Source organism: Corticium candelabrum, chromosome 11 (assembly GCF_963422355.1).
Source record: "Corticium candelabrum chromosome 11, ooCorCand1.1, whole genome shotgun sequence".
NCBI lineage: Eukaryota > Metazoa > Porifera > Homoscleromorpha > Homosclerophorida > Plakinidae > Corticium > Corticium candelabrum.
Genome location: NC_085095.1, coordinates 7,164,312 through 7,179,311, shown reverse-complemented (window position 1 = coordinate 7,179,311; position 15,000 = coordinate 7,164,312). Strand labels below are relative to the sequence as shown.

The following is a 15,000-nucleotide window of genomic DNA, read 5'->3' as shown; positions in this document are numbered from 1 at the left end:
ATCGATTCAAGGCAAGGGCGCTGGAGCCTGGCTGAATGCTATGCCCACCTCAAATAAGCTCGCACTAGTTTCCCGCGATTTTCGTTTGGCGGCTTGCTTGAGATTGGGGTTAGCCATGCCCTTCGATGGCTGTATTCGTCAGTGTGACTGTGGTTCTTTTCTGGACAGTTGTGGATACCATCTCCTAACATGTAAGTGGGGCGGTGGTCCAGTCTGGACCCATGAGTGTATTGCCAATGTATGGTCAGACTGTCTGCGCAGCTTACAAATGCACCATCACAGAGAGCCACGTCATCGATACATTACATCTGACAACCGCCCTGACATAACAGTTTTCGATGTTGGATCAGGGTCCAACACAGATTTAGACATTTCACTAGCACATCCCTGGAGCAGTGAAGTAATTTCAGCATCAGCATCTACGGAAGGTGCTGCAGCATCCAGGAGAGAGCAGAAGAAAACGGAAAAATATAGCAGAGAACGACTTCTTGGTAAGGAAACAGTGACAGCAGTCCCACTAGTCTTGGAACATTTTGGTCGATGGGGACAACAAGCAGAAATGTACCTACAGCATTTGTCAAGTAGATCAACGGATGCCTATGGAACAACAAATGCCTCCTCATTCAAGACACATTGGAGGGAGCGCATGTCCATTCAGCTACAAAAAGCCAATGCTCGAGTCATCTACAGGAAAGTGGAGAGACTTTTAGATGATGCTAGTTAATTTGTGTTTTTCCAAGGCCATTTGGCCTTTACTTTTTTTTAGTAAAGGAGCAAGCACGTGTGTAGTTAATTGGACTGATGAGGACATTGTGTTGTAGAGGATTTAGCCTCCATCTGTACGTACTTTGTTCTATTGAATAAAATACCTTTGACAGACAGACAGACAGACAGACAGACAGAGACAGACAGACAAACAGACAGAGACAGATAGAGAGAGAGAGAGAGACAGACAGACAGACAGATATATACATGAAAATTTGACAGACAGACAGACAGACAGACAGACAAACAAACAGACAGAGACAGACAGAGAGACAAGCAGACCCTTCTTATACTTTTCATGAATGTCTAATGTTTGTCCATCCCTATAGTCTCTCTTGTTGTGTGTCTGTTGCTTGTCGGGATCCATATGTGTTTGTCTATTAGTTGCTTTTCCTTTTTTCTATGATACACAGTGACGCACTACAGAACGTTTGCTTACTGTGTGCTAACATTACTTCGTTGGTAGCAATGCTGACAACAAACTCGGGCTCAATAATCGCGTGGGTTTTCTCATGGCAATGAAGAATTTATTTAATCTTGTGAGTAATTTGTGTTGGAAAGTTTGTATTGTGTGTGCACAAGTGTGTGTGCACAAGTGTGTGTGTGTGTGTGTGTGTGTGTGTGTGTGTGTGTGTGTGTGTGTGTGTGTGTGTGTGTGTGTGTGTGTGTGTGTGTGTGTGTGTGTGTGTGTGTGTGTGTGTGTGTGTGTGTGTGTGTGATTTTTGTGTCGGCTCATGCAGAAAGAGATGACTGTTGATGAGGTGAATCAATTCTCTCCTGTTCGTTTGCCTGGCAAACATCGTGTTGTTGACATGGCGTTGGGTCAGCGCCACACGGCTGTAGTGACAGAGACTGGCAGTGTGTTGACGTTAGGCTATAATCAAGATGGTCAGCTGGGGACTGGAGATTGTAAGCCAAGAGATATGGTGATGATGGTCAAGTGTCTCATGGACAAAACTGTTACGGTAAGATGAGTGTATGGTTTGTCTTGCCTGTTTGTCTGCATCTGTTTATTTGTCTGTCCATCGTTTGTTTGTACCTGCGTACTATTTATTTATTTACTATGGTGTGCTCGACCAGATCAGTCTGGTTTGTAAGGTCTTTTGTAAGCACCGGAGGCAAACTCTGCCTCAAAGGTGCTTAGACCATCATGGCTGTCTTAAACAGAAGACATGACTTTGCTTAGGATCTGATTAGATCCAAGAAGCACTGCTTTCTGTAAGTGCTGCAGGGTCTGATGACCTGGAATAATGTCCAGCTACCATGCAATACCTGCATGCACTGTGCCCAACGCTCCCAACACCACTGGAACAACCAGTGTCCGACACTGCCACATGCGGCTTACCTCCACCCACAAGTCACTGTACTTTGTCAAGTTCCCAGTCTGTTTCCTTACCATCAGCAGGACAGCTGATATCAATAAGAAGACAAGTGTTTGTTGTCTTATTTCTGAAACAGATGTTAGGACGATTGGCACCGATTTTCCTAGCAGCAGGGATGGCTGTATCTCACATCATAATAATGTCGTTCGTCTCTACAAGCCTATCAGGATGATGCTGGAACCATCTGCTCTCCACTGGAACCCAAAATGACGACAAATATCCCAGTGAATAATGAAGGCCACCTGATTGTGTCGATCAGTGTAGTCCATCGGTGCCAAAGAACTACAGCCTGTTACAATGTGGTCATCTGTTTCCAGGCCTACACTGCACAAGCGGCAAGTGGGTCTGACATCTCGATGCAGAATGTTGCGCTCATAATACCGAGTCCGAAGAGCTTGGTCTTGAGCAGCAACAACCAGTCCCTCAGTTGCAGCAGGAAGATTTGATGACTTCAGCCATCTGTAGGTCTCTTTCATGTCCACAGGTGGTTTCTCAGTGAGACTGCGATACTGACCATACATAGGTTTTCTGCTCCAGGACTGTACACGAAGAGAACTGCTGCACATACGGAAATGTTTCACATCTGTTTGAGGCGCTTGCTCGAAGACACCACCAGACAGGATGGTCCCACTTCCATGCAGGCTTGGCGACTTGTTGTCCTTAGAGAGACTCTTCAGCAGCTGTGCAGTAAACTGACGGGCCATGCGTTGAATTCAATGTGAGGACCTCCTAGCATCACTCCTGTACCATTTGCATGAAGAGATCAGAGCTGTTACGAAGGTAACAGTCTATCCCCACAATACAAGACTGATATGTCGACTCGATCTGTTGTGACTCTCAACCGCCCTTGGTGCATGGAACGTACAGCCAGTCAACGTCTGCTGCAGGATGGTGGATATCGTGCATAGAGAGAAGTTTCCTGGTTCGTTGATCAAGCTGCTGCAGGTGCGTGGTCCTCCAATGAATTACACCAGAACCGTAAGTGAGAACCGGTAGTGCAAACTTGTTGATGGCCTTTAATGTTGTTTGGACTGTACAACTCGGTTTGGAGAACCATCTTTACTCTGCAAAGTACTCACGACGGAGCGTCTCCCGCATAGTGCTGTTCTGAATACCGTTACTCTCGTCCACACCCAAGTACTTGTATACTTGACCCGGTTCCAGACAGTTGATGGTGTCCTTTTCCTGCCGTCACCCCAGAATTGTGTCCAGACAGCTTGCCATTGACAAAGTGTGCAACAGCCCACTTGTCCAGACTAAACTTCATCTGGATGTCATCAGAGAAGGTATGCACCGTGTGCAACAATCCTTTCAATTGATCAGGATTTCTGCCATACAGCTTCAGATCATCCATGTATAGTAAATGACTGACAAGCTGATGTTTGGCAGTCTCACTACGTCCAGTGCTCATCCAATAGCCGTACCAGTTCTGCGTAACTCCACACTGAGAGGGTTAAGAGCCATACAGAAGAGAAGAGGAGATAGTGAATCACCTTGAAAAATACCCTGCTTGATCCGCATAAGCCTTGTCTTGATGGCATCATTCCTGTAGGAAAGTACCATGGATGTCTTCCAACTCTTCATCACATGTGACAGGAACCTGCACAAGACTGGACTAATCTTATGCAGCTGAAGATATCGGAGTTACCAACTGTGTGGCATGCTGTCATAGGCTTTTTGGTAGTCCACCCAAACCATGGTCAAGCTCCTGTGCCTGGTCTTACAGTCCTCAGTAAGCAGTTTGTTAATCAACAGCTGATCCTTTGCACCAAAGGAACCCTGCTGACAACCCTTCTGTTCCGATGCCATGAGGTTTTCCTGGACCAAATGTCCTGCAATTCTCTGTCTGACGACTGAGGTGAGTGAGGGTCTTGTAGAAGACAGATAGACACGTGATAGGCCGGTAATTTTTGGCCTGGTCAGTCTTGTCATTCTTAGGTATCAGGGTGGTTGCTCATTGAGATAACCAGAGTCCGGGTCCTGAAACAGGAGGTTGTAGTTACGAGTCAAGTCATTGTGAAGACATGTGATGCGCTTGACCCAGAACCGTAAACCTGATCTGGTCCAGGAGACTTCTTTATTTATTGAATTATTTATTTGTTGTTTATTTATTATTAATTTCTAGAAAATAAATATAGACTATATATAAAATTAATTAATTAATTATTAATTTATTGTTTATTTATTAATTAATATATATATATTATTGATATGTATATTTATTGTTTATTAATTAATTTATTTATTTATTGTTTTTGTTATTTATTTATTGTTTATTTATTAGTTGTTTTATTATTTATTTTAGTATTTGTCTTGTTAATTAAACTTTCTAACCCTAATTCTCAGTCTATCATTGCATGTTTGTGTCTGTCAGTGTGTGTCTGTTTATTTACTTCACATATTATCTGTACCACCACTCCACTTTTCTCTGTATGTCACAGTTTGCTACATGTGGTGAACTCTACACGGCTTGTGCGACCGAAGACAACTACGTCTACGTGTGGGGCTCTCGTCCTCTATCTCACTCCAACCCCAGTCTTCCTTCACACATCAACATGTCATCAACAATGAACACATCAACGTCCGATTCGGCATCAAACTCAGAGAAAGGCCACTCACCAGACCACGACTACGAGCCCTTATCATCTCTCGACTGCGGAACACGATCCCGATCATCATCCATTGCTTTGTCTAACAACGAGACGAATACAAAGCCATTTAACTCAAGTACTCGTGAACCGTCTGACTCACCACTGACTCCCAGATCTACCACATCTGTAAGTCGAAAACCGAGCCACCCGAGTCCCATAATAACTCGAACACTCGAGTCGTCGACACCATCACTAGCATCTCTTCTGTCTGGGTTATCTGACAGCAGTGCGAAAAACCAGGCGTCTAGACAAACGAGTTTAGGAGAGATTTCTAAAGACAAGAAGTATAGTTCGTCAAGGAAACGAAGTTTATCTGAAACGACACTAACCGAACAACAGGGTGTAATGAGAGCCGTAACGAGTCAAATCATGACGGCTGGACTTGGTCTCGGATTTCAATTGAAGGATATTGCTCCGATATTGACTCCAATGGAAGTAAGTCTGTTTAATCCGAGAAATCCATCGCAGATTCTCGGGCTCGATGAGAAGCCATTGTCGGCTCATGTTGTGAGTCTGACTGCTTGTGAGGGGTTCGTGTTTGTTCAAGTGGAGGCTGCGGTTCGTATTCGATCTGGACAGAGCAGGAAACACGGACCAATCAGGAAGAGTTTGAGGAGTCTGAGGAGGCGACTTAATATTTTATGTCGGACGACGATAAGACGACGAACGAGTCATAATATTGGACAGAAAGTTGCTGACCCTGATGCGTCGGCGTTGGCACAGACAGAGAACGCTGACAATGAAGACTTACAGGTGAAATTAATTCTTATTAATATATTATATTATTTAATTATTTAATAAATGAGTTATAATTAATAATGGTTTATTAAGCTACGAGCGTAAAGAAGGACACCACATTAAGTGGTGGACTGCTTCGCGAGAAGCTCACTCTAAACGGGCTGAATAGACTTCCAGTCTGTCTGTCGTTATGTCGTTATGTTTGTAAGCGTGTGTCACGCTCTGGGAGTTTGTTGAGCCAATCATCAGTTCTTTTGGGACGTGAAAAATAGGTGACGTAACACTCGCTTGTCAGCGTGAATTACTCTGGGAGTTTGTTGAGCCAATCAGCAGTCCTTTGAGACACCAAGATGGGTGACGTAACAATCCCATGCACTATGACAGGAAAGATGAGATGTCCTAGATACATTTTAAGGTTAAACCGTTGTCAAACTGAGAAGCGCAGAGTAAAGTTCAGGTAATAGTTGTAAGCGTCTGTTACTTTCTACAGAAGAATCGCAAAACAAACGAATTCATCGTTCTTCAAGACGCCAAGCGAAGGTCCCATGGGGCCATTCATGCGCATGATCAACATGCATCATCCTGGATCTCCAAGAGAGCAATATGTTTTATACTTGTAAGTAGGACTGATTATGAACAATTGATCTCGTCTTGCAAGAAAGATTCCTAGGAAACATTGACGCTGCTTTCTTCTGGATCCGTGGTCGCTAGACATGTCGCTTCAAAACATTTCCCATGCAGCTAGGTAGGAGACGTACATTGATCTCTAGCTACGATGATTTAACGGAACAACTCAATGAAAGCATGATAATCGCATTCACCTCAATAGTAACTTCAAGTGATGCAAGAGCGCTACATGTAGAATCAGGGGCGGATACAGGATGGGGAACCAGGGGCACGTGCCTCCCCCTTCGGCAGTGCAATACTAGACTGGAGTTATAAGACTGCACTTGACTCTTTACATACCTGCATGCAATTGTTCCACTTCAGTAGTAGAAGGACTTTAAGTATACATACTGAATACCATGTTCTGGTCTGTGAGGAACCAACCAGGAGAGCTGAATTAGTGAGGGAGAGGTGAGGACCTACCCAGGTGAGTGCAGCCACTGCATGACATGGTCTGTTCTGCGAGAAATTATCCAGGACAGGTAAATAACTATCCGGGTGCCCCACTCCTCGGCAAAGGTGCCCCTGTATCTGCCCCTGAGAATTGAGAAACAACATGGATAAAAAGCCAGCTTCGTGCAAGAGTTACGCGCTGTCACACATGTGCATGTGCTGAATTCGAAGTAGTGTGGGACATTGATGATATTTAGTCAATTGTCTTTAATCACATCGACACATCCCTGGGTTTTCAAAGAATTATACATTCTAGAAACAAGCTAATGATTAATTAATTAATGACCAATAATTAATAAAATTTACTTGATATTCACAATAAATACAAACACACATACAGAAACAAACAAACAAACAAACACACAAACATACAACTACATGCACGTACGCTCATAGCTCTGAAGCGAGTAGAACACAGCTTCATTTACTAGTGATTAATAAATGATTAATAATGCACATTAATGTGTGTGTGTGTGTGTGTGTGTGTGTGTCGGTGTGTACGTGTATGTGTGTGTGTGTGTGTGTGTGTGTGTGTGTGTGTGTGTGTCGGTGTGTACGTGTGTGTGTGTGTGTGTGTGTGTGTGTGTGTGTCGGTGTGTACGTGTACGTGTGTGTGTGTGCTCGCGTGTGTGCGTGCATGTGTGCGTGTGTGTTTAAAACTAATGTATATATGTATATATAATCATGCTGTAACATGTAACAGTGTATTGCCACAGCAATTTAATTCTGTTTTTTGTTTGTTTAAATTAATCAATTTAGATTCGAACTTGGCTTAAAAATGAGCTTGACGATGTCATGGAAGACGATAAATCAGCATCTGAGACTCAAAATGCCACACCTCATGACACTTTCACGGCATCCAAAGAGTCACACGTTGATTCGGACACTAAGGATGACATTCAAAGCAAAAGAGAACGAGTCACATTAGGCACACAAAAGAGCTTGGAGAACGGAACTGTTGACGAGTTGGCCGACGAGAATGTCGATGACATTGAATGCCGTATGGGCAGTCGTTCAATGCCTGATGTTACTGAGTTGACTGTATGTGTTTGTGTTTGACGGTTGAATGTTATTTGATGGTTGATGTTATTGCATAGGAAAATGATTGGAAGAAGGTTGCATATCGACGAATGGGGTATGGGAAGGTGTGGAGGGATAATTTGAGGGTTTGATGGTTTGTGTTTGTGGTAGTGGGGCAGTGAAACGTAGGAATTTCAAGGCTGATTCACAGCTCAGGTTGGTTGAGTTCAAGTGTGTGTGTGTGTGTGTGTGTGTGTGTGTGTGTGTGTGTGTGTGTGTGTGTCTGTGTGTGTGTCTGTGTGTCTGTGTGTGTGTCTGTGTGCGTGTCTGTGTGTGTGTCTGTGTGCGTGTCTGTGTGTGTGTCTGTTTGTGTGTGTGTGTGTGTGTGTGTGTGTGTGTGTGTGTGTGTGTGTCTGTGTGTGTGTGTGTGTGTGTGTGTGTGTGTGTGTGTGTGTGTGTGTGTGTGTCTGTGTCTGTGTCTGTGTCTGTGTCTGTGTGTGTGTCTGTGTGTGTGTCTGTGTGTGTGTGTGTGTGTGTGTGTGTGTGTGTGTGTGTGTCTGTGTGTGTCTGTGTGTGTGTGTCTGTGTGTGTCTGTGTGTGTGTGTGTCTGTGTGTGTCTGTGTGTGTCTGTGTCTGTGTCTGTGTCTGTGTCTGTGTGTGTGCATGCATAATATTTGTTGGTTAAATGTTTTGTCATAGGGTGGATGCTGTCCCACAAGAAAACTCACCCTATCAGGTGCTGTTCAACCTTATTATTCAGCTTGTTGTCTGTTGTATCGTTGGAGTGTAGACCTTTGCATGTTTGCTGTTACTTTGTTGTTTCGATCATTTGTCCTTTCCTTGTTTGTATCTATTTGATTTGTCTGTCTGTCTGTTTGTCTGTCAGTCAATCACATTTAGTTGAACATTTATCTATCATACATTTCTGCAATGCAAATAACTATATATATGGTGTCCAACTACTATCATTGTTCATGAACTACTAGTAAACTAAACTCACAACAAAAGTTGAAGGAACTAATAACTCTAAAAACTCTAAAAGCAGCTATTTACTACATGCAAAGCCCTCGGTGTCAGCCAGTGGCTAAAGTACTGAGTGGCATAAAAGTCACTTCTGTTGTCTTCAGTCAATGAAGATGACTTCTTGGAGATGATGTTAGTGTGGCACTTTTGGAGTTGGACTGAAAAGCGTTTGCTCCAGAAGTCGATAAACTCCACTGGATTTAGTCTTCCTACTTCATCTGATGACTTCTTTGCTATCTTTTTTAACAAATTTTCATCCATCAATCTCCCATGCTCCAAAGTGTTTCATTACTAATGGAATTGTATGGATGATTGAACCTTCTGGTAATTGTTGTTTGTCATATTTTGCTCTCTTCCTGTCTGCTCTCCTTTTTGCAGTGGCACCATCAACACCAGCAGATGTGGGGAAGATGTCACTCACTGCTCCATGGGTCTGTCTGTCTGTCTGTCTGTCAGTACATATATTCTTATACAACACATTATTACAGTCTATGCTAAAAAATCAGCAAGTTCTAAGAGAACTAGGACCCAAGAGGTCCCTAACTACGATTAAGAGTCAAACAGTTGACAATAAGCTAACAGAGTTAATGGCACCAACTGAGTCACCACTATACTGGACTCTGCTCATCTTCTGCTGTAACACTCTTGCATTGCACTGCTGCATCGTAATTGGGAATTGTGTCCTCCAGTAGTTCTTGAACTCGTCCTATCTGCACTCAGTTGTCCATGTTGCTGTTGATGAGAGGTTGTTAAGATATTTTTGGGCCTTTTCCCCCACCAACCAAAGTGCTCGATCATCAGAGGAATGAAGTCTTGCTGTCTGTCTGTCTATTTATGTGTCTTTGCTGTTTCTTGTTTTCTATTTGTAGTTTATAGTATGAATTTATTAGGAAAAGCTTGTCAAGAGGTATAAAGCTGCAAGGAAAGGCGAGCGGCCTGTTCCTTCTGTTGAGAAAGGACTCGAGCAGCTTCAGAAGGAAACAGCAAAATTACAGGAGGCAATCAACAGAATACAGGAAGAAAATGCTAAACATCGCCAATTACTGAGTCAAGTTCAGGAAGAAGCAAGTCAAACCGAATTTTCTCTGCGAGGTGAAATCAAACGGCTGCAGCAGGAAAAGAGAAATGTAGTTGTGAAGTTTGGTGGTATGTGAACTGGTTGGTTCATTTTCTTTATGTTAGGCTGAGGAGCAGATAGAGGAATTGAAAGCTCAACAGGCTTCCAAACAGCAGAATCATAAAGTCAAGGTAAACACACATTGTACATTGTTAAACAGAGGGATACTTGTGCTTATCTCAATACATAAGACAATTGTATTGGAAGGATGCATCTCACGATACACTAGACTATTGTATTGGAGGGATGCATCTCACAATATACTTTTTAGAACTGTCATCAAAAGCACAAGTCAAGTTACAAGCACAGTTTGACACAGACTAAAATGGAAACTACAATACACAAGCTACAATGCACCCAAGCACACACACAAACAAACACACACACACACACACACACACACACACACACACACACACACACACACACACACACACACACACACACACACAAGAACAGCAAGACTATATAAAGGTTAAGTACAATCTGTGTTTAACATTTAACAAAGACTGTGAGCAAATGAAAGTTGATGACGACACCACCACAGAAGGGAGGCCACAGAAAACATGTTGAAGGTTGCGAACCAATTGTCTCCCTTTTTTAATAAACAAAGCCACGTGTACACTTCGTTGTCAATCACTTTATATACACTAGACTATTGTATTAGAGGGATGCATCTCACAATACACTAGACTATTGTATTAGAGGGCTGCATCTCACAATACACTAGACTATTGTATTGGAGGGATGCATCTCATAATACTGCCACATGTAAGCTACAGTGTGTATGCGAAGCAAGACATGCAACCTTGTTACGCAACACACTGAGGAGCATGTTGAATTTGCTACAATGTTGTATCACTATATCTGATTTACACGATTTCTACTATGTGACAGTTGTCGCAGTCTGATATCGGTTACGAAGTCAGCAAGCTGCGATCAGAGATGCACACAGTACAGTGACCATCCAATCTACAACAAATATATTACACATAATTAAATATATACTACAGGAAATTGGAAAACTACAAGAAGATGTCCACACTGTTTTGAGCCTTCGAGACAAATTAAGTGAAATGGAGAAGGACAGACAGTCAGGAAGGAAGCTGCACCATACGTCTTCGGATTCGAGTGAATTATCGTCGCCGTCGGAGAGCAGATTGCACAGAAGCAGCATATGTAGTGTCATGTAGCTGTGAGGGGCTACATTTTGGAATTTATTAAGTAGCTGTACAGAGCATTCGACGAGATGTGATCTGCTCTTGCTGTGGTTTATGATCTACAACCATTCCCATTCTGTTATCTGGTTTATAGATTGGTTGATATTAATACCGAGTATATCAAACAAATAGAAATATATAGTTTATACATCAAAAGTTTTGTATATGGCATGTGAGTGCATGTACTAATAAATACTATTTAATTATAAGAGTACAATGGCACAATCAATATTCATATTAATCTGTTAAACTTTTATTAAATTATTAAGTCTTTATTAATTTAATATCGCCTTTTAAATTAATTTTTATGTAAATCAAAGTTTAATACCATTAAAATACTTATATTAAGTTAAATGCAATAAAATACGGGTATTTTTGTACAACTAAATTCGTTTGAATTTATAGTGTCACGTGACCAGGCATTTTTCTAACAGAAAAGTTTCGACCACCCAAATTACACGTTACGTAAGTTAAAATAGTATACACGTTGGGTTATCAAAGGTTAAACATTTCAACCAATTTTATTTGATACAACACTTAATTATCCGGGTTACTTTACAATACAACAGTTCTGCTAACGCGCGTTACGCATTGTCCGGGCTACCGTCGTCAATGGAACACGTTGAGGAGTTCAAGAAGGAGGTAAGAGACGTCGAAACCGAGAGAGACGACACAATAGTTAAACAGAATTTAATTCGATCTAGCTGTTCTCTATCTACGAGACTCGTCCTCCCGTCTCGAAAAACAAAATAGTGGCGATAACGAAACTCGCCATTCGCAGCGTCAAGGTGAGTGATGGTGGGAGTTTTGGTGGTTTGGCAGTTTTATGGTGTGGTGTGTGTTTGTACAGCACTACAAACATGTCGTTCAGATAGTGGAGAAGATGATTGCCAAGGTATGTATGTTTGTGTGTTTGTCCGTGTGTGTGTGTGTCTGTGTGTGTGTGTGTGTGTGTGTGTGTGTGTGTGTGTGTGTGTGTCTGTGTGTGTGTATGTTTGTGTGTTTGTCCGTGTGTGTGTGTGTGTGTGTGTGTATGTTTGTGTGTTTGTCCGTGTGTGTGTGTGTGTGTGTGTGTGTGTGTGTGTGTTTGTCCGTGTGTGTGTGTGTGTGTGTGTGTGTGTGTGTGTGTGTGTGTGTCACTGTGTGTGTGTGTGTGTGTGTGTGTGTGTGTGTGTGTGTGTGTGTGTCACTGTGTGTGTGTCACTGTGTGTGTGTGTGTGTGTGTGTGTGTGTGTGTGTGTGTGTGTGTGTGTGTCACTGTGTGTGTGTGTCACTGTGTGTGTGTGTGTGTGTGTGTGTGTGTGTGTGTGTGTGTGTGTGTGTGTCACTGGTGTGTGTGTGTGTGTGTGTGTGTGTGTGTGTGTGTGTGTGTGTGTGTCACTGTGTGTGTGTGTGTGTGTGTGTGTGTGTGTGTGTGTGTGTGTGTGTGTGTGTGTGTGTGTCACTGTGTGTGTGTGTGTGTGTGTGTCACTGTGTGTGTGTGTGTGTGTGTGTGTGTGTGTGTGTGTGTGTGTGTGTCACTGTGTGTGTGTGTCACTGTGTGTGTGTGTGTGTGTGTGTGTGTGTGTGTGTGTGTGTGTGTGTGTGTGTGTGTGTGTGTGTGTGTGTGTCACTGTGTGTGTGTGTGTGTGTGTGTGTGTGTGTGTGTGTGTGTGTGTGTGTGTGTGTGTGTCACTGTGTGTGTGTGTGTGTGTGTGTGTGTGTGTGTCACTGTGTGTGTGTGTGTGTGTGTCACTGTGTGTGTGTGTGTGTGTGTGTGTGTGTGTGTGTCACTGTGTGTGTTTGTGTGTGATTGTGTTTGCTGCATCTAGTGTCGCCCAGATTATAAAGTCCCTGGATGCTACGTGATTGATTCAATTATCAGAAAGTCAAGAAACAAGGTGGCTGATATGGATTTGTTGCTATCCAGACGGACAGTCAGACAGACAAACAACCGGACAGACAGACAAAGTGATTGACGGACTAACAGACAGACAGACAGACAGACAGAGTGTTGACTAACTAACAAACAGACAGACAGATAGAGTGACTGACTGACTGAAAAACAGATAGACAGACTGATTGACTGACTGACTGACATCATTTATTATACACAAACCTTTACATACAGAGCACTAAAAGTAAAAATATTATTCATTACAGTTCAAGTGACTGACTGACCGACTAACAGACAGACATTGGCTCTGGTGGTTGCTGGACATTTTTAGTTTTTTTTATGTGTGTGTGTGCTTTATTGTTGATTTATAAGATATACATATGTACCTTGCCAGACAGACAGACCAACAGACAGACAAACAAACCAATAGACAGACAAACAGACAACAAACCAACAGACAGACAGACAGGCTTACAAACAAACCAATAGACAGACAAACAGACAACAAGCCAACAGACAGACAAACCAACAGACAGACAGATTTACAAACAAACCAATAGACAGACAAACAGACAGACAAACAGACAGACAAACCAACAGACAGACAGATTTACAAACAAATCAATAGACAGACCAACAGACAGACAAACAGACAGAGTGATCTCTCGAGCAGCTCAGGAAGACGGCGCGGCCGCAGCTACCCGTGAGGTCAAGAAATCAGAAAAATACGCTAAAGAAAGGGACATCTGGGGCCTCCCCTCCAAATGCATCCCATTAGTGTTTGAACACTTCGGACGTTGGGACTCAGAGGCAGCTCAATTCCTACACCGTCAGTCACTCCAGTCTATAGATGAAGACGGAAGAAAGAACAGTCATGAATTTAAGTTATTGTGGCGTAAATGCATGTCAGTAGCTTTGCAAAGGTGTAATGCTAGCGTAATTAGCAGAAAGTTGGCAAGACTGGGACATTCTTCATTTGCACGTAGTTAAATTATGGCGTCGGCCGTTTGGGCCAGACTAGAATGTAGTAGAAACAGACAGACAAACCAACAGACAGACAGATTTACAAACAGACCAATAGACAGACAAACAGACAGACTTACAAACAAACCAATAGACAGACAAACCAACAGACAGTCAGACTTACAAACAAGCCAACGGACAGACAAACAGACAAACAGACAGACAAACCAACAGACAGTCAGACTTACAAACAAACCAACAGACAGACAAACAGACAAACAAACCAATAGGCAGACAGTCAGACAGACAAACAAACCAACAGACAGTCAGACAGACAAACAAACCAACAGACAGACAGACAGACAAACAAACCAACAGACATACAAACAAACCAATAGACAGACAGACAGACAGACAAACCAACAGACAGACAGACTTACAAACAAACCAACAGACAGGCAAACAGCCAAACAAACCAATAGACAGACAAACAGCCAAACAAACCAATAGACAGACAAACAGACAGACAAACCAACAGACAGACAGACCTACAAACAAACCAATAGACAGACAGACAGACAAACAAACCAACAGACAGTCAGACAAACAAACCAACAGACAGACAGACAGACAAACAAACCAACAGACATACAAACAAACCAATAGACAGACAGACAGACAAACAAACCAACAGACAGACAGACATACAAACAAACAAACAGACAAACAGACAAACAATGGATAAAGTGATAGACAGCTGCACCTTGATAGCACAACGAGAATGCATAACAATACCATTCTCATTCTCTCTTGATTTAGTTTGGTGTGGAGCGTGACATGTACAGTCCTCGGTTCGCTAAGAATTTGCTCACAACGACACGCAATCTTATGCAATGCATTCCTGGTGACGAGGAGAACATCATCCGAGTGCTCACCATCTGGCAGTCCAAGCAGTTGTTCAGTGATGACGTCACCAATTCGGCGCTCGCACTGGCAAGGCAGCTCACCCAAAGCAACAAAAGCTCATCAACACAGGTAGTCATATGTTGTCAATATTGTTACTAATGATACATTGATATCAATGTAAAAAGAAGATATTAGTAAAATATATTAATTTTATATAGTT

At 42.6% G+C, this 15,000-nt stretch overlaps 2 protein-coding genes across 3 annotated transcripts in view; both read left to right on the top strand.

Moving 5' to 3' along the window:
* The window catches only part of LOC134186300 (X-linked retinitis pigmentosa GTPase regulator-like), a 24,664-nt gene extending 13,451 nt beyond the window's left edge, over nucleotides 1-11,213 (top strand). For both annotated transcript variants that reach the window (XM_062654227.1, XM_062654226.1), the window contains 11 exons: nucleotides 1,232-1,304; nucleotides 1,506-1,730; nucleotides 4,589-5,551; nucleotides 7,415-7,696; nucleotides 7,753-7,790; nucleotides 7,847-7,891; nucleotides 8,375-8,411; nucleotides 9,589-9,825; nucleotides 9,881-9,946; nucleotides 10,713-10,769; nucleotides 10,829-11,213. In XM_062654227.1, the coding sequence (XP_062510211.1) occupies nucleotides 1,232-1,304; nucleotides 1,506-1,730; nucleotides 4,589-5,551; nucleotides 7,415-7,696; nucleotides 7,753-7,790; nucleotides 7,847-7,891; nucleotides 8,375-8,411; nucleotides 9,589-9,825; nucleotides 9,881-9,946; nucleotides 10,713-10,769; nucleotides 10,829-11,008 (2,203 nt within the window). In that variant the 3' untranslated portion in view covers nucleotides 11,009-11,213. The remainder of the gene's footprint in view (nucleotides 1-1,231; nucleotides 1,305-1,505; nucleotides 1,731-4,588; nucleotides 5,552-7,414; nucleotides 7,697-7,752; nucleotides 7,791-7,846; nucleotides 7,892-8,374; nucleotides 8,412-9,588; nucleotides 9,826-9,880; nucleotides 9,947-10,712; nucleotides 10,770-10,828) is intronic.
* Nucleotides 11,214-11,634: 421 nt separating this feature from the next.
* Nucleotides 11,635-15,000, top strand: part of LOC134187364 (SR-related and CTD-associated factor 8-like) — an 8,151-nt gene continuing 4,785 nt past the window's right edge. The window contains exons 1-5 of the mRNA XM_062655483.1: nucleotides 11,635-11,677; nucleotides 11,740-11,823; nucleotides 11,886-11,930; nucleotides 12,847-12,915; nucleotides 14,694-14,909. Coding sequence (XP_062511467.1) covers nucleotides 11,648-11,677; nucleotides 11,740-11,823; nucleotides 11,886-11,930; nucleotides 12,847-12,915; nucleotides 14,694-14,909 — 444 coding nt within the window. The 5' untranslated portion in view covers nucleotides 11,635-11,647. The remainder of the gene's footprint in view (nucleotides 11,678-11,739; nucleotides 11,824-11,885; nucleotides 11,931-12,846; nucleotides 12,916-14,693; nucleotides 14,910-15,000) is intronic.